Source organism: Aspergillus oryzae, chromosome 3 (genome assembly GCF_000184455.2).
Source record: "Aspergillus oryzae RIB40 DNA, chromosome 3".
Lineage (NCBI taxonomy): Eukaryota > Fungi > Ascomycota > Eurotiomycetes > Eurotiales > Aspergillaceae > Aspergillus > Aspergillus oryzae.
Window position 1 is genome coordinate 771,011 of NC_036437.1, and position 26,547 is coordinate 797,557.

General features: G+C 48.9%; 11 protein-coding genes across 11 annotated transcripts; 3 read left to right on the forward strand and 8 right to left on the reverse strand.

The window, feature by feature from the left end:
- Positions 1 to 76: 76 nt before the first annotated feature.
- AO090023000303 (F-actin-capping protein subunit alpha) lies at positions 77 to 1,306 on the reverse strand (the record flags this gene model as incomplete). The annotated part of the gene is made up of 7 exons (XM_001820816.3): positions 77 to 425; positions 484 to 621; positions 672 to 724; positions 781 to 870; positions 928 to 1,043; positions 1,161 to 1,179; positions 1,250 to 1,306. 7 exons carry the CDS (start codon positions 1,304 to 1,306, stop codon positions 77 to 79), a joined length of 822 nt encoding a protein of 273 aa, XP_001820868.1.
- Positions 1,307 to 1,866: 560 nt separating this feature from the next.
- AO090023000304 (uncharacterized protein) lies at positions 1,867 to 3,865 on the reverse strand (the record flags this gene model as incomplete). Its single annotated transcript, XM_001820817.3, has 2 exons — positions 1,867 to 2,664; positions 2,717 to 3,865. The coding sequence occupies 2 exons, from the start codon at positions 3,863 to 3,865 to the stop codon at positions 1,867 to 1,869; spliced, it is 1,947 nt and encodes a 648-aa protein (XP_001820869.1).
- A 589-nt stretch (positions 3,866 to 4,454) lies between these two features.
- On the reverse strand, positions 4,455 to 6,179 carry AO090023000305 (Zn(II)2Cys6 transcription factor; the record flags this gene model as incomplete). The annotated part of the gene is made up of 1 exon (XM_023235529.1): positions 4,455 to 6,179. The coding sequence occupies one exon, from the start codon at positions 6,177 to 6,179 to the stop codon at positions 4,455 to 4,457; it is 1,725 nt and encodes a 574-aa protein (XP_023090543.1).
- Positions 6,180 to 6,715: 536 nt separating this feature from the next.
- optE (small oligopeptide transporter, OPT family) lies at positions 6,716 to 9,632 on the reverse strand (the record flags this gene model as incomplete). The annotated part of the gene is made up of 12 exons (XM_023235530.1): positions 6,716 to 6,949; positions 7,005 to 7,055; positions 7,111 to 7,295; positions 7,351 to 7,467; positions 7,522 to 7,603; positions 7,667 to 7,720; positions 7,774 to 7,995; positions 8,046 to 8,560; positions 8,614 to 8,812; positions 8,865 to 9,011; positions 9,068 to 9,301; positions 9,360 to 9,632. 12 exons carry the CDS (start codon positions 9,630 to 9,632, stop codon positions 6,716 to 6,718), a joined length of 2,313 nt encoding a protein of 770 aa, XP_023090544.1.
- Positions 9,633 to 10,742: 1,110 nt separating this feature from the next.
- On the forward strand, positions 10,743 to 12,110 carry AO090023000307 (NAD(P)/FAD-dependent oxidoreductase; the record flags this gene model as incomplete). The annotated part of the gene is made up of 2 exons (XM_001820820.1): positions 10,743 to 11,832; positions 11,890 to 12,110. 2 exons carry the CDS (start codon positions 10,743 to 10,745, stop codon positions 12,108 to 12,110), a joined length of 1,311 nt encoding a protein of 436 aa, XP_001820872.1.
- A 186-nt stretch (positions 12,111 to 12,296) lies between these two features.
- Positions 12,297 to 13,439, reverse strand: AO090023000308 (phosphatase PAP2 family protein; the record flags this gene model as incomplete). Its single annotated transcript, XM_023235531.1, has 5 exons — positions 12,297 to 12,684; positions 12,749 to 12,816; positions 12,850 to 13,088; positions 13,144 to 13,237; positions 13,296 to 13,439. The coding sequence occupies 5 exons, from the start codon at positions 13,437 to 13,439 to the stop codon at positions 12,297 to 12,299; spliced, it is 933 nt and encodes a 310-aa protein (XP_023090545.1).
- Positions 13,440 to 13,717: 278 nt separating this feature from the next.
- med7 (mediator complex subunit MED7) lies at positions 13,718 to 14,562 on the forward strand (the record flags this gene model as incomplete). The annotated part of the gene is made up of 2 exons (XM_001820822.1): positions 13,718 to 13,978; positions 14,038 to 14,562. 2 exons carry the CDS (start codon positions 13,718 to 13,720, stop codon positions 14,560 to 14,562), a joined length of 786 nt encoding a protein of 261 aa, XP_001820874.1.
- A 1,204-nt stretch (positions 14,563 to 15,766) lies between these two features.
- AO090023000310 (putative C6 transcription factor) lies at positions 15,767 to 17,541 on the reverse strand (the record flags this gene model as incomplete). Its single annotated transcript, XM_023235532.1, has 3 exons — positions 15,767 to 16,022; positions 16,090 to 16,871; positions 17,011 to 17,541. 3 exons carry the CDS (start codon positions 17,539 to 17,541, stop codon positions 15,767 to 15,769), a joined length of 1,569 nt encoding a protein of 522 aa, XP_023090546.1.
- A 1,648-nt stretch (positions 17,542 to 19,189) lies between these two features.
- On the reverse strand, positions 19,190 to 20,583 carry AO090023000312 (putative serine/threonine protein kinase ENV7; the record flags this gene model as incomplete). Its single annotated transcript, XM_001820824.3, has 3 exons — positions 19,190 to 19,731; positions 19,795 to 20,404; positions 20,464 to 20,583. 3 exons carry the CDS (start codon positions 20,581 to 20,583, stop codon positions 19,190 to 19,192), a joined length of 1,272 nt encoding a protein of 423 aa, XP_001820876.1.
- A 1,311-nt stretch (positions 20,584 to 21,894) lies between these two features.
- AO090023000313 (CAP-Gly domain containing linker protein BIK1) lies at positions 21,895 to 23,916 on the forward strand (the record flags this gene model as incomplete). The annotated part of the gene is made up of 1 exon (XM_023235534.1): positions 21,895 to 23,916. The coding sequence occupies one exon, from the start codon at positions 21,895 to 21,897 to the stop codon at positions 23,914 to 23,916; it is 2,022 nt and encodes a 673-aa protein (XP_023090547.1).
- A 1,714-nt stretch (positions 23,917 to 25,630) lies between these two features.
- AO090023000314 (3-hydroxyanthranilate 3,4-dioxygenase) lies at positions 25,631 to 26,342 on the reverse strand (the record flags this gene model as incomplete). Its single annotated transcript, XM_001820826.3, has 2 exons — positions 25,631 to 26,177; positions 26,311 to 26,342. The coding sequence occupies 2 exons, from the start codon at positions 26,340 to 26,342 to the stop codon at positions 25,631 to 25,633; spliced, it is 579 nt and encodes a 192-aa protein (XP_001820878.1).
- Between the last annotated feature and the right edge of the window lie 205 nt (positions 26,343 to 26,547).

The following is a 26,547-nucleotide window of genomic DNA, read 5'->3' on the forward strand; positions in this document are numbered from 1 at the left end:
TTAAAATGTATCCTTCTAATCACGCTAACGCTCAATCCACTTCTATGCCACTATATCCCCACGTACCAGTAGTATTTCAACGACCCTTACCACCAGAGATATCCTGTCCCAGGCGGTATCCTCCGACCTTTTCCCATTCCACCTTCTGCCGTGTGATGGGAAGCTGTCTGCGTAGACCCTTGAATGCGCCCTCAGCCATCTGCACGAATGCGCGGTTCAGATCCTCCTGGTAGTCGCGCTCCGCAGTTGCAATGCGGGAAATGATGCTCTCGGCAGAAAGGGATGATACGGAAAGGTTGAGGGGCTTATTCGTGTTCAGCGCCACGTTACCATCCTCGTAATAGTGGACGTCAACCTGGATCTTGCCGGTCACGGTCGTGGGCTCAGAGACGGGGAACTGATAGGTAGCGCGGAAGCGACCGTTCCTAAATGGGCAACCCATTTAGCACCATGTTACCCGAGAAAGCACTTAGATGGACTCACCAGAAGTTGTTAGGCGAGTAGCGGTTTGAAACAAGGAGAATAGCCACCGCAGAGTCGTTTTCAATAGGGTATACACCATACGCGCAATTAGGGTAGTGCTCACGGGCGTGAGCACCGAGCGACTTGAGTAGCGATTTGCTGCAATTTTATCAGAAACGACCTTTCCAACCCGGCATCTACCAACTCACATCAAGTCCGCATTCTGCGAATCCAATACATACGACTGTGCCGCGGAGGCTTCCTGAAGCCAATGTCAGCCTAGTCCCCGCCTAAAACCCCACCATATAGCGGTCATACTTGTGTGACATGATCGACTTCAAACGACGTCTGGCTCTCGACGTCAAAGTAGCGGTTACCGTCCAGTTTGTTGTATTCGCTGATAAGGACCTTTGCAGTTGCCTTGTCAGAACTTGACTCTCCACGCGATTCTAAGGATCACCCCACCTCCTGACTCGCCCCGGGCAGCTTCACGGTCGCCAATTGCGTCTCATTGTATCGCTCAAAGGCGGGAGCAAGGGATGGGATGATATCGGCACCGTTGGAGGTAAGCGTTTTCACATCTGGTTATTCGATCTTGTTTAGTTTTTCGTTTTGGATGGCTTGGGAGCTCTGGTGGGGGAGTAGGTGCAGTCTGGAATGCGGGGAACGGGCAATATAAACGAAGGAGGGCAAAATACCGGCAACGACGTCGGCGAGCTGGGAATTTGAATGTTAGCCACACGGCAAATTTATACTGCACGAGTAGAGCTCGGCTTCACGGGCATACCTCGCCTGGCGGGGCACCCTCAATGAACGAGGAAGCGATGTCAACTGTGGATGCCATGTGGACGATCAATTATGAACTAGCGATAGTTGGGTGAGTTGGATCGATTCCTTAAAAGTATGAAAATGTCTGTAAAAAGTGGAACAATAGACAAGGAATGGTCCGTAGATGATCAAAGAGCTCCTGAAACTGCGGTGCTTCCCCAGTGTCAACAGCGGGAGCTTTAGCGCCGTAAGCGCCCGCACCTCGCACGTGGCCATTCATTAGCAACGAGGACCGCGGGTATTCAACTTGTAGGCTTCAACTCTACTATATGCAATGCTGATTAAAGGATTAAAGTATGTTTTTAATATTAGGTGCTATTTGTGATATCGATGCATCAAATGAAGATGAAGCGATACTAGTAAGATGTTATTGTTACTCAACCACAAGGCTCCCGCTGAACGCCATATACGGAATAATCCAAGGCAATGTCCAACCTGTCCAACGTATAAAACGGCTCCACGCTAAAAGTAACACAGAAATGAAAGACATGTTGAGGTAAGACTATTAAAGTAGTGGTAAGAAGAAGCGAGCCCGGCTCGTGGAGAAGAACGCCTGAATGTCAAGAATGTCAACCATCACTCGATGCTCATATTCATGAGTCCATCGTTCGTTTCAGTCATCCCTTGCAGACCCACTCGCTTCAAATGACCTGCATGTTTAGGTGTGGATGGGTTCCGGGTGCCACTTTCAGTGCTCGGCTGGTCAGGGAAAAGAGAGCCGATGTTGGCTTTGGGTGGACCCCAAATGCTGGTGCCCGTATCCCTCACAGCAGGTGAATTAGGCATCACTGGACTACTTTGGACGCTCATACTCGGAGACACCGCCCTTCGCTTGAACAGATTCGGGTCGAAATCGTCTTCACGGCGTCGTTTCCTTTTGAATTCCAATATCGAGATTGGCTGTGTTGCGATTGGAGTCGAACAGCGGGAGCTGGGCCTCTCGCTCGGTTTCGCGAACTCAGAAGTCGATCCCATAGTAGTTGAGGGGGTGATATCCATGGAGAGGTCGTCCTCAGATACCGAAGTTCCCATCTGACGTAGAGGCGGCGGTGGTGGCGTACGATAGCGTTCATCGAAATGATTCCAAAACTCGGCACCGCCGGAGTTTCGATTGGCTTCCTCGCTGAAATTAGGTTCATCGGGGACAGAGGTCCCAGTTTTCGCAGGCACGTCATCCAAATTCCGGTTCAGATCAGTTGGCTGGAAGGGATTACTTGACGAGAGGGCATCCAAACTGGGTGACGTCTGCTGAATTTCTGGCTCGCTTTCCCGGACCTGCCGAATGACCTCAGCTTCCCGTTTTGCCTCGCAGTCGATAGGGGCTGATTCCTCCATCAATGCAGCTCGAATACGTGCGAAGGTCTTCGTTTTTGGCTGGAAGAGGTGTAAGCGGAGGTTCGGGCTACCATGAAATGGAAGAACTTACCAGTAGACTGCTTCTGCGTGTTACGGCCCGTCGAATAACGCCCAAGGGCCCGCCCTCGGAGTTCGAGGTTCCTGGACTGTTACCCCGGTTCTCCCCTTCATCGCTCAAATCAGAGAGACGCAGATCACGAGTACCCAAGCTCAAACTTTCACGCCGTGCACTCAAGCTAGACCGTGAGCCAAAGTAACCATTCTGATTTTCAATGCTCTTCATCACAGGCGGAGACAGTGGGCCAGGACTGGGTTTCGAACTGTTTCCGCTAGCACTGCTAGAGCTATGTCGACTACGTCCTTTGCGAAACCTGGCCCGCTGAAAGCTCATCAGACTTGCTGCTGCCTGCGAATAACCGCCCATCCAATCGTTACCCGGACTGGGCACATTTCCCACTGCAAAAGGACTCATCCCACTACCCATCTTATTGGCCTGGGGTGTGTTCATTATCATGTCATCCCTATCCGCCATCATCGGCTCGTCATCTTCCTCGCTGCTGCTCGTATCTGATTCCATCATGTTCACACTTGATACAGAGCTTGAGATTGCCGTTCGATCAGCGGGCCCGGATGTAGAGAAGGGAGGTACCGAAGTCGACCCCATAGAGCCACGGCGTTGGGGAATTGTCATTCCCCGTCCAACAATTATTGGTGAAGAATCAGGTGATGATTCGGCAAGCGTAGAGTGATGAAGGTTGGTGCAGGCGCGAGAAAAGTCGAGGCCACGGGAGCGTCGAGGGAGGACAGAACCCGGGGAGCCGTAGATCTGGGACGAATCAAGCTTCGGAGAGAGTGGAGCACGGCTCGATAAGGACGAGGGTCCGGAAGGCTTTGAAGGCAAGTTTAGGGGTAGGCCTTGCATAGAAGGCCGACGAGGTGTTTCTGGTGTAGATGAAAGAGAGTTATCATCTTTACTCGACGGCCGGTGTTCTTCGGAGGTGGAACGTGCAGATATAGGTTTTGGCGCGTCGGATAACGACCGTGACTTGGGTGAAGGACGCAATGGAGGTCCGAGTGAAGTAGATTTGCCTGAAGATTCTGTATCCGTTACAGATTCACCTTGTTCCTTCCGCTGCGATAACTGTTCGCTGAGTTTACTCGCGAACGGCAAGGACGGCACACTGTGCGATACGGACGATGAAGTAGTCGACGACGTCATTATACAATTGAATACCTAGCTTCAACACGTGTCAATGCTTTGGAGCAGTGAAGTCAAAACATGATGAAGTCTCCCAGTGCGACGATCTGGCGGCGGTTTAGTGCTATGTAGGTGAGTGTCACAGAATAAGGCGGCGCGCGATCAGTAAGTGGCGCGAAGATGGTAGTTCTTGTGCAAAATTTGACGTACGACACGGGAGCAAGAGCTGATCAGAGGCAAAACAAGAAGATAAACAAGGTATTGATATAGTAAGAGTATCCCAAGAGATAAAGATGGGACAGACGTCCAGGAATGTCCTTGGGTTCTGCTACTGAAATCGGTACTGACGTCCTTTGCCGCTGGATTCGGCGAATCACGCTCCGTGCAGCCCCTCCTCCCCGTTTGGCGATGCTGATTGGTTCAGCAGCCATGGCACCACTTTCGATAAGCATTGTGAGATCGACATTCTTTACACATTCTAGCACTGGCGAAGTCGTCCAGAGAAAACGGAAATTTTACATACATAAAACATGGTAGAATAGAAATTGCCAAAATGAAAACGTCCCACAATTCCAAAGAAACTCGTCTCGTCGTGACGGTTGTGCCCATGTCATGCCAAACTCATGGCAGTACTAATTGGCGCAACATACCATTCCCAATCATTACAGCCCGTCGTATGATCCAACGAATCAACGGTGGACCCCTTCAGCATGTCACTGTCCCTAGCCTGCCATACCTTGACGATGACTGCTCTCGTGCGCGCAACATTCGAGACACTCGATTCCGCCATCGCAGCCAACGCACGTAGCACAAGAGGTCGCCCGTACACAACAGTCTCGCCATCGGACCACACCTCATCGTGAAGAGGATCTAATTCCACAGCAGCCACAAAGACAGGCCATGTCATACTAACTAGTGATCCAGAATCTAGCAAATCTGAAACGAGTCGTAGAATCTTTCGGACGTAGGTAACAACCAACGGGGTAGACGGTGACGCCCCATGTAAAGCACAATGCAAATACAATACCGCAGCCAACCGCTTCAACTCTGCGGCAGTCTGGAGAGTTTGATCGTCGCCATCGTCATCACCATCGATTTCCTGGACTAAGTTCTCGAGTTTGTGTCCCAAAGAAGCTGCTCGTAGAGAGAAAGCCGCACGAGCGGAATCGGAAGTAAGCTGGCGTCTTGTCCGGCTCAATTCTGTAATCGAAGACAGTATAGATACAAGTTCCGGACTGCAGCCCATCCACAAATCAATGTTCCGCTCATTCTCTTGCCAATAATCACTTCCGAATAACACTTCCTCACCGCAAGCAGTACGGCCCATGACGTCTTGAAAAGCAAAGAATAATTCGGCAAAGGTTGTGATAGGATCCTGAGCGCCACGGGGCTTGGAAAGCATTGTCTGTTGCCTTCTGAGGCGGATCAGGTCCTTGGCCCCCTTTAGGTGAATCGTCCAGCGCTCGTCACAATTATCCACTATTTCGTACAGGCACAGCATCATCATGATAGCCAGCACTTCAGGATCCGTTGAGCAGCTCAAGGTCCCTTCCGTTGCAAGTCGATGGCGGAGGCCCCTCAACGCTTCGGACATGAGATGGAGCCCTATGACCCCGTAGGTCGGATCAAATCGAGACCAGTGACATGCCCCCAGTGCCTGGATCGCTTTGAACAGGATTGGTGACGCAGATAGACAAAATGGAAGAATGATTGACGCAAATGGCGATGACAGCTTCGAGCTGGCAGTTGTACGAGGACACACTTGCTGAAGATAATACTCGAAAAGGTGCCCCTGGTTTTGCCCAGTAACAGGGGGAAACAACGATAAAGATGCTGTAGGCTGCGGCAGCTGTTGTAAAATTGGCCCATATTCGGAGATATCTACTAGTGCAGGCCAGCTTGACTTGACTGCGAGTCTTCCTTTTCCTTTGTCGCGAACCACCACCGCATTTAATTCATCACAAGCAACGTTGACTTGGTCCGGTTGCTCAAAAGTTGAGACCCCGCTATTGACAAATCCCCAAGACTCAACGAAAGGGATATCGCACCATTCTTGGTCGTCATCCAATAGCGAAGCTGAGGACGGCGATGTCTTGGATTGAGAGCCGGACTTACTCCAAACACCAGCTCGACCAAAGGCCAGCCCTCGGCTCACAAACTCTGACTCCCATTTCAGTACCAGTTGCGTTGAGCAAACTAAGCCCCGTTCCCGACACCTGGTGCAGATCGGCTTTTGTGTGTCACAGCGGACTCGACTCGCGCGGCATTCCTTGCAACCGCTACGGCTTCGGGTCTTGACCGGACCCACGCGGTCTGCAGCCTTTTTACGCGGCATCCGATAGGAGGAAACTTTACATGGCCAGTTTTCCGGATAAGATCAATTTCCTAGCGCCATCAATAAATTGATGAGCAGGGGCAATCTCACAGTAACGAGAATGAGACTTTGACTCAGTTAGCCAGAGATACTTGTGGCAAACGAGATGTAAAGCTGAGAGGAACGAATGACTGCCTGTCAAAGGCTTTGATACGTGGGCCGGTACAGCGAGGAGATAAGGACGATCTTGGCTGGGTCTAATATAATTTATGACAGGGGAACAACGCTTATCGAGTCAAATCAGAGAGAGTTTTTGTGGAGCGGACTTGCAATTGATAAGGCCAAGAGTGGAATCATGTGGTATCCGCTCCGTCCATGCAGCCTTCCACCAATAAAACCTCCGTCTACCACCCCACGGGGAAGCTAACGCTGATTGGCTTACGTCTTTTGTCTGCCCATTGCAGCCTGAGGCTGCGATATAGGCATCTCAGAAAATCACCTATCTCATTTCCAACATTTTGAAGGATCAATAACAATGACCGTATCTTGCACATTCATCATGACCAAGTGCTCTCGCCGAACGTCTCGTTCGGCTTCAACTCTAACCATGGGGTGCCTTTACTGTCAACCGTTCCGCTATTAACATTGTTTCCCCACCAGTTAAGGCTGACGCCAGGAAGTACCAATGAAAAGAAAATCAGGATAGCAGATACAGCGACACCGGAGTCTAGGGCTGCGGACAGGACATAGTTGTACTTGGCCCACCAATTTGGTCGACGACCTTTGATGATCTATCGATTGGGGATAGTTAGCAAGACGACATGGTGTTATGCTTGGTAGGCTTACCTTGTTGAAAATTAAACTGACCACAAACGCCGTGGAGTAGTTGATACCAGTCTATAGGTCATGTGTTAGTTAAGAATAATCCGACATCGTCTTGGGCATCACTTACCGCCGGTGGTAGGTTTCCCGTCCCAGCAAAAAAAATTGGCCAGTGGATCGCGTTCAAGACGCGGCTATTGGGATATCTCCTTCGAAGAAAAAATGTAATAATGGGGAGTAGTGCACCGATCCAGAACATGTGAAGAAGTCCAGAATACCTCTGTCCAATATTGTAAAGTCGTGCAGGTCCAATGGCTTTGACAGGTATCAGTCACGCGTTCGTATTGGAACAGAGGTTTGCTGTACTCACCTCCCCAGAATACAGCACTGTTATAATTAACCCGGCCTTGAGGGCAGGTGAAATTGTTTGGCTGGTCGCTTGCGCATACGTCCTTGACATGCCCAAGCATCCACAGCAAAACACCATCTGGTGCAACCATCAGCAGACTCCCTTTGACATATATGCTCCTCTAATACTCACTTTGTGTCAGAGTGCCGAGGATACAGGCAATCAACTGTGCAACAAACAGTGTTCGCCGTGGGATCTTCATGTACAAGCCAAGCTGAGGATGCACCGAAAGCGTTTAGCATAAATCACATATGAAGAAAGTTCAGGGTTACTGTACCTTCATGTCAGCACCGTAGTACATTGCTTGACTAAGACCAGTGTATGCATAAAACTAGTTGGTCGGTCAGCGCCAGACTTGTGTAAATGCGAGGCATGAATACGAACCTTGAAGATCAGAAGGACGAGCGGCTTTCCCTTGAGCAAATAGCCAGACACAATTTCGCCCAAAACAGTTAGAACATTGGCATTGAGGTTCGCCACGGCATACACAGTTCCGACCGGAATCACATAGAGCGTAGCCAAAGCTAAGGTAATAAATAGACCCCAGAAAGGAAGTCCTGTGTTCCAGACATATTGGACCATAATGGCAACAGCCACGACGATAACCTTTCCACGTCAATCACAGAATCCTTAGTGGTTATATAGTCAGGACTTACTGTCAAGATCGCATACCACCACCATGCAACATCAGGATAGCGTGAAAGCAAACGGGCATGTACGTCCTTCTTATTTTGGCCCCTGAAAGTATCAAGAATATCTTTGGAATGATAGAGGACCACGTGAGTCAAAAGACAACTCAGAACGGCAAACCCAACGCCATAGCACAGCGCAAAGGTGATGGGTAAGAAAATGGGGCTGTATTCCCGATACTTAGCATCATCAATTGCACCCTCATCATTCAAAATCCGAGTCGAGTTGTAGAGATTTCCAGTATTGTCGTAAGCGTCAGAACCTGTCAGAGGAAGGTGGGCAGTATACCAGGTATTGGTATAGTACAGGATCGGCGCGATGACAGCGTAAATGCAGAACCAACCCGCAAAGACATTCGCTTGTGCCCAAAATGGGATTGTTAAGGGTGAAGTGTTGTAGGCAATCTGGCTCCAGTCAAATGTGGTAGGCATGTATCCGAGACCAGTCGTCATTCCAAACAAATTGTTCACCACTTTGTTGTCTATGCATAATATTAGTGAGATTACTACGTGGTTCATGTGCAAAAAAGCGTACTTGGAGCTGCCCAGCAGATAAAAGCAAAGGTACTTAGCCCGGTGAATATATATCCAGGAAGCCAGTACCAGCAAAAGCTGCCAATGAAGACGTACAAGAAGAACCGATACCGGGAAATTCTCCAGCCATCTGCTATAGGATTTGCGCCACTATGCAAAGTTTGGAATAGAGCTGCATTGGCCAAAGTAGAAGGCCAAATCTAGGGGTTGTTAGTAAGGGGCACTCATCAAGCATGGCCAGATTCAGATTACCATATGCGGTGGCTCTATTATATATCTGTACGATAGCCCCGCAAGGCCAAGTCCGAACATCTGCATAGACAAAGCTAGCAAGATTTGGTAACCTACGGGAGTCGGCATGTCCAGATACACTTTTTGTGCCTGTATGATAGCACTGGCCTAATCTGTTGTCAGCATTGCTATCTTAGGATGATCAAGTTGCAAATGACACTCACCCATGACTGGTTGAAACTAAGATTCGACATGATCGTAATTACTGCGTGTTCCTTGACATTGAAATGGTGGTCAGGATTGATAGGGATTTCCCTACCCCGGACGCGTATCGTCATGATAGGCATTGCCTTTGCAAAAAAGCATCCAACGGGGTAGCTTATAAGCTGGGCTACCAAGGAGGTGATTGTAACACTGGGATAGCGCATGGAGAAGAATTGATTCACGCCCGTGCCGACCTGTGTTCGCTGTCAGCACTGCAATACCGCCCTTCCTACATATATGATCAAGACATACCAGGGTAAATACAATCCCTAAAAACCACATTCGAAAGGTGTTGATTGGCAACGTCGGATCATCCGTATTCGGTACATTGGCACGGACCTCCAGGTAAGGAGAGTTATCTGAGTCAATGGTATACTCGACATCTTGACTTTCTCCAATGGCAATTTCCAAGGCTTCCTCGGCCGTCACGGGCTTCTTGGGAGCGCCATCACCCTGCAAGGTTGGATCATGAGGGCATTCTTCAACATCTGCACTCTGCTGTCCTCGAGACCGTGATTGACTCATGAGAGCGTGTAATTCGGGGGACAGTAACCCAAAATCTTGCTTGGACGGGTCGTAAATGGCACAAAAACAGCAAAGACTACGATGAGAAGACTATAACATTAGACTTTAATCCTGATAGTGGCCATTGGCCTCCTTTATATAGCGTCATATAGCTTAACCGGCAGGCCATATCTCTCTAGACTTTGGCATCGCCGTAAAGCAGGCAAATGGTTTGAAAGAATTGAAAAGATAAAAAGTTTAGACCAGATAGAAGGTCCTCCCCAGATACTGACCCGTCGATCACGAGTGGCGCGAAGTATAATGCGGGGAGAGTCAACGGGCACCAGTGTCGGATCCATTCCGATATCAGGATACGTCAAGTTATTCTTGAGCTAGGGCAGGACACTGAAAGTAAGGTAAGGTCCACGCGAAAGATGACACGGCACCAGCCGACAGCGTTGCAGAAGTCTTATCCTGATGAAGACTAGCCAAGGCGGGCAGCCACCCCTAAGGTTTAGCGCTATCGAACACCATTCCCGGTGCTAAGGTAAGTAACTTACCAGGCTTAACGCTCTACCAGTATCCGATAATCCGAAACGATACGAGGACTGGACCAGCTGATAATTCCCAGTGGAGACATTGCTCGGTGTAGCTCCGATCCTGGCCGACGCCGGTCAAACATAAGGAAGGTACAGACTGATTATAACAAGTATACGAGAGAGCCGTGGATCGCCTCATTTGGACCCAGCGCATCGTTGATTCTGAAACCGCTTATCGTGTGGGTGGACAGTGCACGCGGGGAAATTTCTTATCCAGTCCTATTGGATAATGACTACTTTTAATCGATGGCGGTCAATCAGCACGATAGCTTGCTCCAACAAGTTCAAATCGCGTGGACCTTCCACCCCATCGATCCAACAGATTGCAACATCTCGTATGATTCATACGTCGGGCACTTTTGCCGGTGGTATAAAGGATGAAGGCTGACATTCCCCACGAACTTTCTCCCACATCAAATTGGACCATTTCGGGACCATCTTAATTACGGCAGTACTGCTGCCCGGTCTCCTTTTTTTTTTTGTCTAATTCTTGACTTGAACATACACAATTGCAACACAGCACAGGAACACTATGACTGTCACCAAATCTTCCTCAATCCTGATCATCGGCGCAGGCACTTGGGGCGCTTCAACTGCCCTTCACCTTGGTCGCAGAGGATACACCAATGTCACCGTCCTAGACCCTTACACAGTGCCCTCAGCAATTTCAGCTGGAAATGACGTGAACAAGATCATCTCCTCGGGGCAATACAGCAACAAAAAGGATGAGATTGAAGTTAACGAAATTCTCGCCGAGGAGGCATTCAAAGGCTGGACAACCGACCCTTTGTTCAAGCCATACTACCACGACACTGGCGTTGTAATGTCTGCTTGCAGCAGCGCCGGTCTGGATCGCCTCGGAATCCGAGTAAGGCCGGAAGAGGAACCTGATGTTTCCGAAGTCACGAAGCCGGAGCACTTCCGCCAACTGGCCCCCGCTGTGCTGAAAGGAAACTTCCCGGGGTGGAGAGGCTACCACATTCGTTCGAACGCTGGCTGGGCGCACGCCCGAAATGCCCTCGTGGCCGCTATACGCGAAGCAGAGAAACTTGGTGTTAAATTCGTAACAGGCACCCAAGGAAGAGTCATCACCCTTATCTTCGAGAACAACGACGTCAAGGGCGCAGTCACCGCCGACGGAAAGATCTGGCGCGCGGAGCAAACAGTTCTCTGCGCTGGCGCAAATGCTGCGCAGTTCTTGGATTTTAAGGACCAGCTCCGCCCAACGGCATGGACACTCGCCCATATCCGGCTCAAACCTGAGGAACGCGCGCTCTACAAAAACTTGCCGGTGATTTTCAACATTGAGAAAGGATTTTTCTTCGAGCCTGATGAGGAGCGCGGGGAGATCAAGATCTGCGACGAACATCCGGGATACACTAACATGGTTAAATCTGCGGATGGCCACTTGACGAGTTTGCCCTTTGAGAAGACCCAGATCCCCAAGGAGTCTGAAGCTAGAGTCAGAGCTTTACTATCGGAGACCATGCCTCAATTAGCCGATCGCCCATTTAGCTTCGCCCGCGTTTGCTGGTGTGCGGACACCGCAAACCGTGAATTCATCATTGACCGCCACCCTGAACACCCGTCTCTTGTTTTGGGATGCGGTGCTTCCGGAAGGGGTGAGTATATGCACTCGATTACCTTCTGTTTATAGTTGCTAATTAGCCCTCGTCCAGGTTTCAAATATCTCCCCTCAATCGGCAACCTCATTGTTGACGCCATTGAAGACAAAGTCCCAGAGAAAGTTCACAAGCTTACGAGGTGGAGTCCAGACATTGCTGTTGACAGAAAGTGGAGGGACACTCTGGGGCGCTTTGGAGGGCCTAACCGTGTCATGGACTTCCATGATGTCAAGGAATGGACTAACGTGCAGAACAAGGATACTGCGAAGCTGTAGAGGAACCACTATATGTATAGATAACTAATGATAATCCACCTACTTGTTAAGTCACGTTCTATTCGTAGCTCTCGGGCACAGCGATGGTTTTCCTTACTATTCATATACACTGGTTTGGATAACAACACGGAATCCGACACACAACTAAAAGGGTATCATTAATCTAACAGAAAGAAAAAAAGCACTCTACACCCGACGTGGCGAAGATGAAGTTTCACTAAGTTGGTAAACTTCATCCTCAGCTCCCCACTGATGGGACGGAACCCCAGGTCTCTGCACCTGTTGTTCCTCGTCACTGGGCAGCTTGTGAAATCCCTCTTCGCCGGCCATTCCAGCTTTGTCGTAGGGCATGTCGCAGATAACGGACCGAAGAGAGGGATAGTAGCGACGGTACGAAAAGTAGGAAACCACAGTCCCTAAGATAGAACCACATGTGACATCATATACATCATGTCTATAATCATCGAGACGAGAAATCGCAATCATCAATGCGCAGAGAAAAGGCACAAGAGCCACAAGGCAGCGGCAAAGATCGGTCCTTGGTCGAAATACATGCATTTGGCCGGACAGGAAGCTGGTACAAAACACCCGTTAGAGATTTGTTATGTTGAGAAGCCGATTTGAGGGTGAGAACTAACAAGGACAGATATCCCAGCCCGCTAAATGAAAAGCTGCTGTGGCCGCTCGGAAAACTTCTCCATCCTTCCTGGAGAACATGTTGACTCGTCTGGGTACATACAGTCCAGGCAACGAGCTTGTTTTCGGGGGTACCCCTCTTCGGAATGCAGCGTGAAATTAAGTCAGGGCGAGGTCGTCCCACAGCATTCTTGATTATATCCGTGAGCAGCGAAGTCAACATTAATGCGACCAGGAAACCAAGTATAGTTACTTGGACTTTGTAAGGCTTCGGTCGGAATGTAGCAGCCCACAAGAGCACTATTACGAACGGAATGACGCCAGCGTATATTATGGACCATACTGCAGTATAATGTCAGTGCTTAGAGCGCAACGTCTCGGTATGAAAGACGCTCACCAACGGGAACTCTTTCCACTACAGCGAAGGGATATTGGATGGCCTTATTGTCGAGCGAAAACAGACGATGAAATGGGGTCACAAACAGCTGGATCTACATGCGAGTATATTAGCAGACTGAGGCCAGTAAATCAGAAAAAGAAGGCACCAACCAAGATCCAACCTCCTACAATGCATCCTAGTGCCAGATAGTCAACCGCTGGAAACGATCGCTGATAGAAACGAGCGACAGCGCCGGCTACACCGGATTGCGCTGGGTGAGAAAACGATGCAGCGGATAAGCCACTACGAGGCATCTCTATGGTGTCAATTGATGCTCAGGTTCAAAGACATGACAGTCTCTGTGAGACAATTAGGATAGGAATTCGAAACGCTTGCGACAATCATGCGAGACCACTGCCGCCTTTAGACGCACGGACCACCGCTACTCCCGCGGTATCTCCGCATCGCATTCCCAGACACTTTACCATCACAGCCAAACTACCTCGTCACAACCTCCCATCTTCCCGTCTTTGAGTCGCCTTATCGCGCATTCAGACATTATTCTGGAGTATCATTACAGAAAGCAAAAATAATGGCCGACGCCGGACAGCAACGACCTCTCACAGCTTTCGCTCCGCCGCCTCCTTTGTGGAAACACTTCACGCCGGATAATCTCAAAAAGCTAGACGAGATCAAGAAAAATGCATCCAAAGGCGAGGACGGAAAACCGCAGAAGAAGAAGTGGACGCCAACTGAATTGCGGGCTCTCGACGTACCACCAGAGCTTCATTTTCTCGTTCCGCCAGAGATACCCAAATCAGGCCATTACAGTGTATTCGGAGAACTACAAAGCGTACGTGTATTGATTGCTCGTGTCTGTCACTGTGGATCCTAGCTTACAAGCAATTACAGCTCTCCACGGCTCTCCCTTCCCTCCAAGATCAAGGCATTACACAGCTTTATCCTTCCCCGCCGACAGGTGACGCCGACCGGGAACAGCCCTCAGAGCCTTCCCAGCCACTGAATCACGCGTATTATCTCCTCAAGATCAGCAAATCGTTGCTTCTAAACTTCCTGGAATTCGTGGGCATTCTTTCAGTAGCCCCTGAGCAGTTCGAATCCAAAGTGGAGGACTTGCGCAATTTGTTCATCAACGCGCATCATCTTCTGAACCTGTATCGACCTCACCAAGCGCGGGAATCTCTCATTCTGATGATGGAGGAACAGCTGAGTCGCACCAGGGAGGAGATTCAGCAAATGGACAAATTAAAGGAGGAAATTACTGGGGCCCTCGAACAACTGAAGAAGGACGGGGTTGACGTGGACGCAGCACCCATCGAGGCTCCTGATAATGACACGAAGAAACCCAATGTCTCAGAAGAAAAAGCAATTGAAGATACGCGCTTGGTCTGGGAACTCTTGGATGAAAACAATTGAGGCTGAACTTTTGGTCAATATGAAGCACCTAGTTCCCAGCTTCTCAGTCGTCCGATACCATGCCCTTCGTGCATAACAAGTCTATTGTGGTAGCGTTGACTACATCGTCTACGCTCTGAAACCCACAGAAGTAGCAGCAAGGAATGCATAGCTTGAGTCAACAGTCCAATACGCCGTTTCTTTCGCAACAGTGATCAGTTCCTCGAGCGGGCAGTCCGCAGTGCCGGAATGTGGCAGTTTGTCCTACAGTGCAACATGCGCAGCCCCCAACAATCATCTAATGTGAGCCTTCGAGCATCTGTTTTCGGCATCCTTGCTTGAGCTCCATCCATATCCACTGTACATAGCGGAGCATGGTTGATCCGAAATGGTCACGTGCGGCGCTAATTACGTGCATTTAAAATCCCACCAAATTTTCTCGTGACAACTATTTTCATGTTGACCTTCATCCACACCTCGACATGACCAGAATAATCTTGTCTGCTTGGCTTGATGATGTCTGAAGAATTGGACTGTTTTGAGTGTCTATTTGGCATTTTCGACAAACAACTACTCCTTGCAACTTGTAACAAGCTTGGTAAGTTTGTACTGTTGTTTTTACCTTCGCTACTATGATGATTATGCCAATTATTCTTTGTTTCAACCCCATCTGAGAGCACACAAAAGTGCTTTTTGATTATATCTGTGCATATAATATCTGAGAATTCGAGCTACAAGGCTTGATTTTGAAAATTTTCTTTGCAAAACATTGTCGATGACGTGAACCTTTTGCTGACTGTTTTCAAATAGGTTTCTCCAACGATTACAAAGTCATTGGTAGTCATGAATATAATATCTGCAATTTACATTATACAATCTTGATCATTCTTCATAGTCTAAGCCTGTAACATAAGCACTATGTTGTAATAGTTGTATCCCACAAGATGAATCTGGGAGTAATCCACTCAGTCGAGAAGTCCCGAGAAAATTAGTCACAGTACGGAGTACCAAAACAGCAAAACCAAAATATAACCACACGGTACCATCATTTTCCAAACCCGCTAGGCATATACCATCGGTCTCCCGAAAAAAAAAAAGACAAGCATAGAATACCCCTGACCCAAGACTTGAACACCCATATATACCGTACCTACCATAACTTCACACCCCATAACCAGTCCATTCCCTAAAGAATACCCCAAGAACACCGCGACCTAAGCCAAATCTAACGAGAACGCTCATTCCACGCTTTTTCAATAGCACAAGTAGCAAGTCTATACAACTCGGAGACGAAGTCGGCCACGAGCTTGATATGCACGATCTCCGCGACTGCGAAGGGCTGTCGCGAGAATAATCGCTCCATCATACCCGTTGCTGTTCGAAGGAGGCGCACGTCCTTTGTGGCCTGCGGGTCGGATGGGTTCTGGAGGATGTTGCAGAAGATTGCGAGGAGGGCGGACATGGGGTAGAAGATTAGGGTCCTGGGTGGTGGTATGTTAGCTTGGGATTGGATTGTGGATGTAGGTAGGTAGATCTTGTGAGGCTTACCAGAAAATTCCGTCGACGAGGACATGCTCCGCGGCTTCGATGTAGAGGAGGGTCGAACGACTGGCTTCGACGGAGAGCGCGAGGCTGGAACTCACGCCGTCCATCACGCCGCCTTGGCCCTTGGCCCAGGATTTGCAGCGGCTGCTGGCCTGGTGGATGATTGTCATGCAGAGGTGGTAGTTTAGGCGCAGCATGACGGAGTGCATGCTGACGTTTGGGTCGGGGGTTTCGTGGGAGAAGGACAAGGTTGGTCGCCATTCGAGAGGGATGGACATTCGCCAGCGCTCCAGCTCGTCGTCGAGCTCGCGGATGTCTTTTAGAATCTCAGCGTCGGTTTTCTTGAGAGCCTTGAATGAGTAGAGTGTGCTGTAGGCGCGTGACTTGATGATACTCAGGCGAAGGTCGACAGGAAAGAGCGGATATCCTGTTATTTCGGTCCTTGGTATTTCCTTGGCGAAATGGTGTACCTTGATGTCTTCGTACAATTGTTCGACGTAGCCGGTTGGCAAGGTTAGATCGCAGTTTTCGTCTGTGAACATCTGGGGTTGCCCAATCCGAATGCAGACATCTTTCTCAACGGTGAAGCAAAGCCAGAAGATAATTCTGAGTTGCCGTTGTACTCGAGAGCGATGGTCTCCGGCAGTTGTTTTTGGGTATTCAGTTTCGTCTGGAAGGGAAGTATGAGCACCTAGCATGAATAGCATGCGTGCTACAAGAGTGCCGAAGTAGTTTGCAGATTGCAGGCTACCGGTGAATAGCTCGTACAAGGCCTGGTTCAAAGACTCATATCAGTGGTCAAATATAAGTAGTAGTGAACGATGCCGATCAGATGTACGACTCATGATGAAATGGCTTATGCTTGCCAATCCAAGTCGGGGCGAGGAAGAGATGTAGGAGGGACAGTATCATTCCGAAGCTTACCAGTGATGCAATTGCCTGGACACCATCCAGTGTTGGAGTCCCTTGCAGAATCTGGGGTATCAGAAGATGTGCTTTCATAAAGTATTTCTCGCCATCAACAGGTGGGGGTTGAGGTGCTATCCCTTCATGACAGGGTTCCATGATAAGAGACGAGAATGCCAAAAAAGCAAAGATGCACGCTCTTAAACTTGACTCTACGTAGCAAGAATCGGGCTGAGGCTGCTGATAGACGGCATCAATGGTCTCCTGGAATAGCTCTTTGTCCACAATGGGAAATATGCTCTGAATAAGGGATAACCGATATCTTTCAAGATGAAGCTCCACGACGGTTCTATCCGGAAGATCAAATATAGCTCCCGTCTGCAAATCGCTGTACATTGCACATGTATTCAATGCACGTTGTTTCTCCCATGGAGGCCTAGTAGGACTTAGCTTTTCGACGTCCAACTTTTGCCCAGTTCGCGATTGAACCCATTCCTGGCCCTCGGGTAACAAGAACGGGATGCCTGTGAGCTGGCTCACAACGCTCATCTCTCGTCCTGCGAAATGGAGTGGCACCGAAGACGGTAGGGGCGATTGGCCGTGCAACGGTACAGGCAACCTTATCCCGAACCCACTCGGTCCAGAAGAGCTAGGAGACACATTGGGCGCTAGAAGGGAGATTGTCAGTCCTACGATGTGTGCATTTGAAGATCAGGCAGACAAACTGGGCTCTCTGAACAGGCTATCTGTTAGGAGTTTCTCTATCCGGTCGATGCGCTCGGCCAGGCCAGTAGTTTTTTGTTGACTGTAAGATAGGGTGGTAAGTTAGTGTCTTTGTGGGAAATGGTGGTTTGGTTTTTCCTATGGCATACGTATTTGCATTTGTCTTATCTTTGCGTCTTTTATGTATGACTCGCTCAAATGTACATGGGATATTGTGGTGACTACACCAGTTACACTGTGGCACAGCTGCGTCGCACTTGATCTATGCATGGATAAGCATTATGCCCACAGCCAGGGACACTGCAGTGATACCTTGCGTTTATAGCATGCGTCACAGGCTCTCGCTGTGCGCTTCCTAGGCTGTCGGGTTTCATCCTCCGACCTCTCGGCGGATGTTGGAGACGGATACATGGATAGTCAGCCTCCACAGAGACTAGCAGCAGTAGTGTGAAGAGACTCCGATCGATCAACGTCGTCAATTTGAGAGGCGGGACCACAACGGGGGATGCGAGAAGGAAGTCCGACTGCCGCTGACTAAAGATAACAGAGACAGAAACTTCATTAAAGATAGTGTAAGGGGTGTTGGGGGGACCCAAAAGGCAAATCTTTTTGTTTTAAAGCATTTTCTATAGGGGATTGATCTATAATACGTCGGGAATTTTTCTCTCCGTGGCCGAAACCCCGACAAGGCCCGAGAGAGGATGACAGAATCGAGACATTTCATCGAAATTCGAAACTGCAGAAAAGTTTAGTTAACGACGATCTCTCCGTGACTAAGCGGTGATGAGATCCCCATTTTCATATTAATCAATCAATCAGAACGCCTGGTGACGGGTCTAACTCGTCCCAAATTTCGGGAACGCTCACCTTAAACGCCACAAGAAGTTAACTATCGCCGACCAAACCGTAATGTCTATTCACTAATTGTTAGATGCTGCCTATCGCAGAGCTGAGGTTGTGCTAAGCTTAGATAACTTAGTTCTATTTATATATATAGAAGTAAGACAGGAGGCGTTCTATTACGTTCTCGGTACCCCTTCCCATTGAGCTCACTAAATAGGTTAATACTAAGCCTCGAGTCTTAGGGCCTTCAAGTTCTACAGAGATGAGTAGGTGAATATATGTTCGGACTACTAGTCCAGATACATCAGAAACGAACCTAACTCTAGTGGAATATAACAAACACAAACGTATCGTGCGGAGATCTGCAAAAGGCCAGCCTGCAGCTTATGCGATTATGGTATCAAACGTTGAAATACAAAAACTATTCGAAAACATGTCCCTGTAAAGCCAGCCACAAGTATCGCGCAAAGATCTGAGGTTGGCGCTGAGTGAGATCGGACATTGTGTTCAAGTTTGGCTCATACTGTACAATCCGGTCGCTGACTACCGGATAACGCAACAGACAATCTACAAAAATCAGACGTGACGCGCAGTCGGCATATGATCAGTACAATGACAACAGGAGTCTGTCTTAGCGTGAGCTGCCAGCAAGCTCGTCATCATCTGGCAAATCCTTAATGACGTCTTTCAGGATCTGGATCAATTCGTCAATGTCCGGTCGATCTGCTGGTTCGACTTGCAAACACTTCCGAACGACATCCTTCACAGGCGCACTGATCGTTGTTGTAGCATCTTTGCGAGACTCATCGCCTGCTTTGCCCTTGCCCTTACTGGTACCAGGTTTCTCATCAGGGAAACGCCAGTCTCCACCCAGGACGCACATACTTAGGCTACCACCGGTCTCCTCGCTACGTGCTTCAAAGGGGCTCTTGCCTACCAAGCAAGCGTAGAGAGTACACCCCAAAGACCAGATGTCGACTTTAGTGTCGATTATGGAGCCGGTCTTCACATCAAAAAGCTCTGGTGCTCGGTATGGCATCGTACTATGTTCTGCAGCAGTATCTTGGACTGCCAAAGCAAGTGAACGCGAAGTGATAGCAATGGGGCTGGGGGCGAGGGAACCGAGATCCATCAGCACTGGTGTTTGTCCATCATCATCAATCATGATGTTGCCTAGTATTGTTAGCTATGTGGCTTAGCCCGCGGGGTTGGCAATAGGGGCCGGGGGTTGTCTACCAGGCTTGATATCTCTATGTGCGTATGGGCGCAAACCTCCGTCTTGCACGCCTTCTTGACTCCTTGTGACCTCATCATCCATCAATGGTTCGTTCTCGGAATCTTCGTCATCTGCCACCTGGGTTGCTCGGCGCTTAGGCTTGCTCATGCGCATGGATGTATCGACCTCTTCGCCTTCCCTTCTTACTGCCTTCGCCTTGCGAGTAGGCCCGGCACCGCTCTTGACACGATATTGATGCATGGCCCGGAGCGCAGTGGCGACGCCCAGCATCAGCACCATCAATCGCTTCTCCGGAAATCGAGTTTGGTTGACTAGGTTGGCATTGATGGCATCCTGTAGATTCCCTCGTTGATAGTAAGGCAGGAGGATATAAACAGTCTTCGACCCGGCTTCTCCGCCATCGGCGCGGAACTTCGAACCTGACTCGGTGGACACAGAGTGATCAATCGAATGGATGATATTGGATTGTGATGCGAACAGATTATAGGCCTCTACCTCTTTCAGTGCTTGAGAGACCGACTCCTGACCAAAGGGGCATCGGATCTTTTTCAGCGCAAACAGCTCCGAGGTGGCTTTGTCTTGAACTAGGTACACGTAGGAGAAGCCACCCTAACATTGAATTAGTAGGAACCCGATAGACTAAGACTATTTGAACTCTAATATCTTACCTCACCCAGAAGGCGGAGCATTTTAAAGCTGCGATTGTTGATCTTGAGCTGCGGCGTGCTGGGGAAGCAGCACATGCAATCGGTAAAGTTATACAGGAGGTCGAAGAAATATTGCGCCATTTTCAATTGATCACGCTCGTAACATCCAGCTAGACTGTCGAATCAATGCGCACTGTATGGTTTGATCTGTTTATCGTGGTGCTGAGTCGGTTCCTCCGCAAGGCCAGCCGATGGTTTGAATGCGAGCGGAGACAGGGAAATGAAGAGAAGAGAATAGGTGCGGCAAGGGAGAGAAGGCCTGTATGCAATCGAACCGCAAGGAAGAAAATTCAGGAGATTGTATGTTTTGGAATGAAACGCAAATTGAGGAGAATACCACTTATGGAGTGGTAGATCTTGTTTGGAAGTATACTGCTGTGGTTGGGAGTAAGCCAGAAATCAGCCAACTGATAATGATGAGGTGGAAGATATGATGAATAATAAGGCCGAGGCGGCTGTAGTAGCCCGTGCAACCAGTACACCTCGTTACGTCTACAGAACAAGCAGTACACAAATTATTCATTAGCTTGCAATCAACACTCACCAAAAACGCTGTGACATTGTATATATCTAGTACTATGAAGGTTCATTCATGCTGATGTTATGTCAAAGATGATTATATGACCAGAGAGTACTTCATTGAACACGTTAATTGGGGTTAAATTGAGACTTATTGATAGATTACGACAATATTAGCCCTGAATTGGGCCAGACAATGCAGTCTAACAGTCTGACCAGGGAGATCAAAGGCTTTTCCATGTTGATGGAGTACAGTCAAACTACCGTCAATGTTACCAGTCACGTTCATCGGATATGAGGATCATCGGGAGCAACTGAACACAGTAGGCGGTCTGGGCCAAAGATCCCTGCACCCTGTTGCCCGAGCAGGTGGTTGTTGTCTGTATTGTACAGTAACTGGCGGTAAAGCCACTAAACACTCACACATGGGTGGAGCATGAACCCATGGTTCGTTCGTGTGGTTGTTTATGTTTGCTGCAATTATCATTGGAACTAACCCCTGGGATGCATGTTGACAATTCTGGGGATGAGTTGAAACAATTTGTTTTAACATTGACTCGAGAGAAACTGTGTGGCGATCGACTCAATTCTTTTTTCTTCGGTGGTCTCCTCGCTGCCCGACCAGAACAGGAAGAAACCAGCGCAGAAAATCCTCCGATCCTCCTAATTACTAGTTTGCTCAGACTATCAACATTATGACTGCTGGTCTATGATCAGTCACGCAGTTACCTCCGTCTTCGCAGCTTATCCCTTCCTTCGATATCGGACTTGTTTTCTACGCTGAGTTCCTTTCTTAAACCTCGAATGATTTAATATCCCGCTTAATACTCCCTCGTCCCCTCGGTCAAGGTCAATCATTTTCTCGACACCCTGATGGCGCCCCTCGACGACATCCAGGTCGGTGACCTGGTAAACGTTCCCGGGGGTATGTATGGTACTATAAAGTATCTAGGAGGGGTGGCTGGCAAACCAGGGAAATTTGCTGGCATTGAACTGGCAGCTGAGCATGCCAGACGAGGGAAGAACAGTGGAGATGTGGAAGGGAAGAAATACTTCTCAACCTCCACCCCGGGATCGGGCATCTTCGTGCCCATGAACAACAACAAGTACGTCACGAAACGTTTATCAGCGCCCAGTATTCCTAGTGTAAACCCTCCGACTCCCTCCCGGCCCATCAACTTCAGCAAATCCGTCGGCCCGGGTCTGAGCCCCGCGGTTCGAACCCCCCGTCCTGTGAGGCGACCTTCACTTCCACGAGCTGAATCCCCACGGGGCCCGCCGCCCTCAAAATTGAGTCTCACTGGATTACGCACTCCGTCTGGGGCCTCGAGAGCCGCGAGTTCGAATGGCTGCCCACGGAGTCCAGTCAAGGCGCCGTCCCGCACGTCGACCAGCCGACCACCCTCTCGCCTGAGTGTAGACGATGACATCCAATCTACGAGGTCCTCGGATATTCAGCGGAAAGCCATGGCTGCGGAGGTGCAGGAGCTGACAGACCAGGTTAGGAGTCTGGAGAAGCAGCTCCTGGACCGCGACAGACAGTTGGATGAACAGGCAAACACGTTAGCCGAATTCCACAGAATGCTAGAGGAGTTTGAGGGGTCAGATTCTCTTTCCATTCGCGCTCAGCTGCGTGAGAAGAATGAGAAGATTGCTCAGCTGACGACGGAGTTCGACCTCCATCGGGCCGATTTCAGGAGCACTTTGGATACCTTGGAAGTGGCTGCAGCCGAAACTGAACGGGTATATGAACAGCGCCTAGATGAACTGATGCAGCAAAATAAAGAGCTGCAGGATCGAGGAGAAGATGTTGAAGCCGTTGCTAGGCAACTAAAGCAGCTCGAAGAGTTGGTCTCGGAATTGGAGGAGGGTCTGGAAGACGCGCGCCGTGGGGAAGCCGAGGCGCGAGCAGAAGTCGAATTTTTACGGGGCGAGGTCGAACGAACGAAGCTTGAGCTGAAGAAGGAGCGTGAAAGCTCTTCTCATGCGGTCGGGGATGGGCAACAGCATTCAAGAGAGCTCGACCAGAAAGATGATGAGATCCGCGGTCTGAAAGCTATTATCCATTCTTTAAGTCGGGGTGACCCCGATTTGCATGCACTTGAGCAGAATGAGCTCGGAGCTCCTCAACTGGAATATGATTCAGAGCATGTAGCTCACTTGGAACGGCGGGTCGAGGAATTCGAACGTATGACGGAAAGGAAGACTTTCCGTATCGAAGAACTTGAGCATGAACTTCAGCAGTTACAGCTGAATGGTGACAGTCGTCCTCGCAACCCCGCCACTAATGGCTCGCACTCCTACCACAAATCTTCGAGCTCCATTGGAAAAATCGGCGGTGAGCATACCGTCAACCATGCCCATCGGTTATCTGACCGCACCGTGGTCCCTGGTGACTGGCATGATCAATCACAGCATGATGACCAATATCAAGCTTACCCCGGACGACTCCGCAGCACTTCGGAATCTTCTCATCAGCGGCTAGAGACTATGCATGAATCTGATGCCCGCTCTGATGACGGCGCTTCTTTGTGGTGCGAGATTTGTGAAACCGGAGGTCACGATATCCTGAGCTGCACGAATATGTTTGGCGCTGAGCAAAAGAACAAGAGCAACACTGATACCAAGGAGCCCTCTCAAGAGGACTCAACTGATGAAAAGTTCACACCAGAGACGTCACCGGCTCCCGAGTCTGCGCAATCCAATCATGAGGATAGCACGACTCCTCAGAAAACCGGCCGAGATGTCGTTTTGGAAGGGCTGAAAGGGGTCGCGACGACATCTTCCATGGCTCCCGTGGCAGGCAAGGCGAGTGGAGCCGTTGATGAGTCGAAGTGGTGTGCACTCTGTGAAAGGGATGGCCATGAAAGCATCGACTGTCCATTTGATGATTAATGGGGTTCGCTGGTTGAAATGTTGGTGTACGAGGTATATGACCCAGGGATCAGTTCTTTCTGTGGCTTGATACGCTCCTCGCAATATGATGTGAGATGACGTTCTTATCGGTTAGCGAGTCCGTTCCTGATTTATTTTTAATAATGGGTTGGACACATTTTCTTTTCTTGGATGCGCTATACACTGTATTATTCCGGGTCTTTTGTTTTCTCCGCCCTTTCAGTTGCTATCCTGACTCTTTTACCATATACCAGCTTAGTTTGTGTGAACCTTACAGAGTACGCCGATCATATCTGTTTAACAGCATGTTCTATGGTCATATTGAATTTTCTTCGCAAGCGTCACTCGTTCTGGTATGTTTAATCATTTTGTCCTTTTGTGTCTGAAACCCCTTAGAGCTGGCCACTCTTACTTCCATTCGTTGTTCACATTCTGTTCCCTGGCATTCCTCTTACCCGTGGTCAGTCTCAGCCTAATCTAGACTTATACATACATCTTCATCAGACTCTAGGCAGGGTGATGCCCTTGCCCTTCCATTTACAGGTTCACCCCTCGCTCTCTTTTGCTTAAGTTTCTAGTAGTCTCCACAAGACATGCTATGCAGGATTTTGCCTCTGTCCCTTTTCTTTCTCGTACTTGTTACCACCATCGCGCTTTGCTCACTCAACAAAGAATAATGAGCATCAACCACGTCGAGTCTGTATTGACTCACACCATCTAGGGCAGGAGATTCAACTACTTCACCACTAGTAAGTCAGGCCTAGGTACACATATACTTTGAGGTAATCAGTGTCACTTGATTATATACGCAATATAAACCGCCAAGGCCTCTAGAAAACAAATATAAGCCTCTTCAAATTCTTTCACATACATGTAACAGATAGTGTCGAGGTATAAAGAGCTTGAGTTTAACAATTCTTTCAACAGTCCTTGTGGATCACTAGGATAGACAGGTTCCAGGAATCCTTCATTGACCTGTAATTGATACATACCCTTCTACCATATAACCAAACCCGTTTCGCTCATACCTTTCTGAAGGGATCCGCTATTCCCAACGAAAGACAATAATGAAATGCAAAACTTGACCAAGGGCAAGGGGATTCTGGACGCATTCCGAAGTGGTGTAGTACGGCAGCATGTCCACCTCGCCTGCCACCCATTGGTCTTAGCATAGGACGGCGAATCGGATTCCAGCCTTCAGAGGTTCAGTCCAAGGACTTCGAAATAAATCTTTCTCAGCTTTGATGTCTGCATCCCAGAGCTGTTGTCGCCTACTACCTTAATTTGTATGTTCTATTTGCCGGGGTGGCTGATTCTTTGCGCATTTCGAAGCAATCTACTTTTCAACATTGACTTGATTAGGAATGACGGTTTGGCACTCTGATTAGCTTCGAATGATTTCTTAATACTATCAGTTCTGATAACCAAAACATGCGTATATATATTCTATTCTTGGGGTAGTCTCTGTTTTGAGGTACTTTTGGCTTTTGAGGTAGAACTTGCTGTAACCTTAAATAACGAAGAACTGTAGGTAGATCAGTTTGAACATTTCAGCTTTTTGACGCCCTCTAATATTCTTTTTTAGTCGGCTACTGACACCCACTCACTATCTTATAGGCAATTATCATCGTTATCATCATCATCATATACACTCCATAAACTCTACATATTACATCAATTATCAAGTTGTTTTAGGAATCATTCCAAGCATCGACTACTCAAGGAACCTGGGCGGCTGTACTAGTTCCCCCTCCTTATACTTCGTTTCCGCAACAGTACCGCAAGCCTTGCACGTCCGTTTTTCCTGATCCGCGCCAAATTCTTCAACAACCTCTTTCACCTGCGTTCCCAGGTCCGTACACACAAAACGCTTCTCCCATACAATCTCCCCACAGCTCTTACAGTACCACCGCAGAATATCAACCGCACCTTCAGCTCTAGGTTGCTCCATCACAACACCCACGGTATCCTTGAACCGCACCGGACAGTGAGGCGTGTTGGCAGGTAGCAGGAACAGTGAACCCTCGTGGATGGGAATGTCTTGGAACACTGGGGGCGAAGCGGAAGTGTCGACAGTTCTGAGAAGCATTGAGCCTCGATACTGGTAGAAGAACTCTGGGGTTGTATTAATGTGGTAGTCCGTGCGGGCGTTGGGACCGCCCACGATCATCACTGTGTAGCCGGCTGTTGCCGGGGAGGAGGGGTGGTAGACACAGTAGTTGTTTACTGGGGGTTGTAGAAGGTGCGAATTGGCTTCAAGCCTGTAGACACATGGTCAGTTCAGTCATGGCATAATTATGTAGCTTCTATAAGATCTTGTCGCATGTTGTGACGCATTGCGGGGGAGGGGCAATGATAATAATATAGATGATAGAGCACGGATTGAGAAAGTACCATTTGGGAATGTTCAAAGCCGGGGGAAGCATTTTGAGCAGTTATTATATTAGCACTGTGCACCCTTCTCAGTCTAAAACACCGTCTCGCAAAAATTCAAAGTCGTAGAGATCGGCGGAGGGGTGAAGACGCATAGTTATCATGCGACATTGATAATCACGCTCGGAGATAAGCGTTCAGCTTAAGCCCGGACACCATGGCGGAACATCATTTCCCCGGCAGATTTTCTCCATCCAA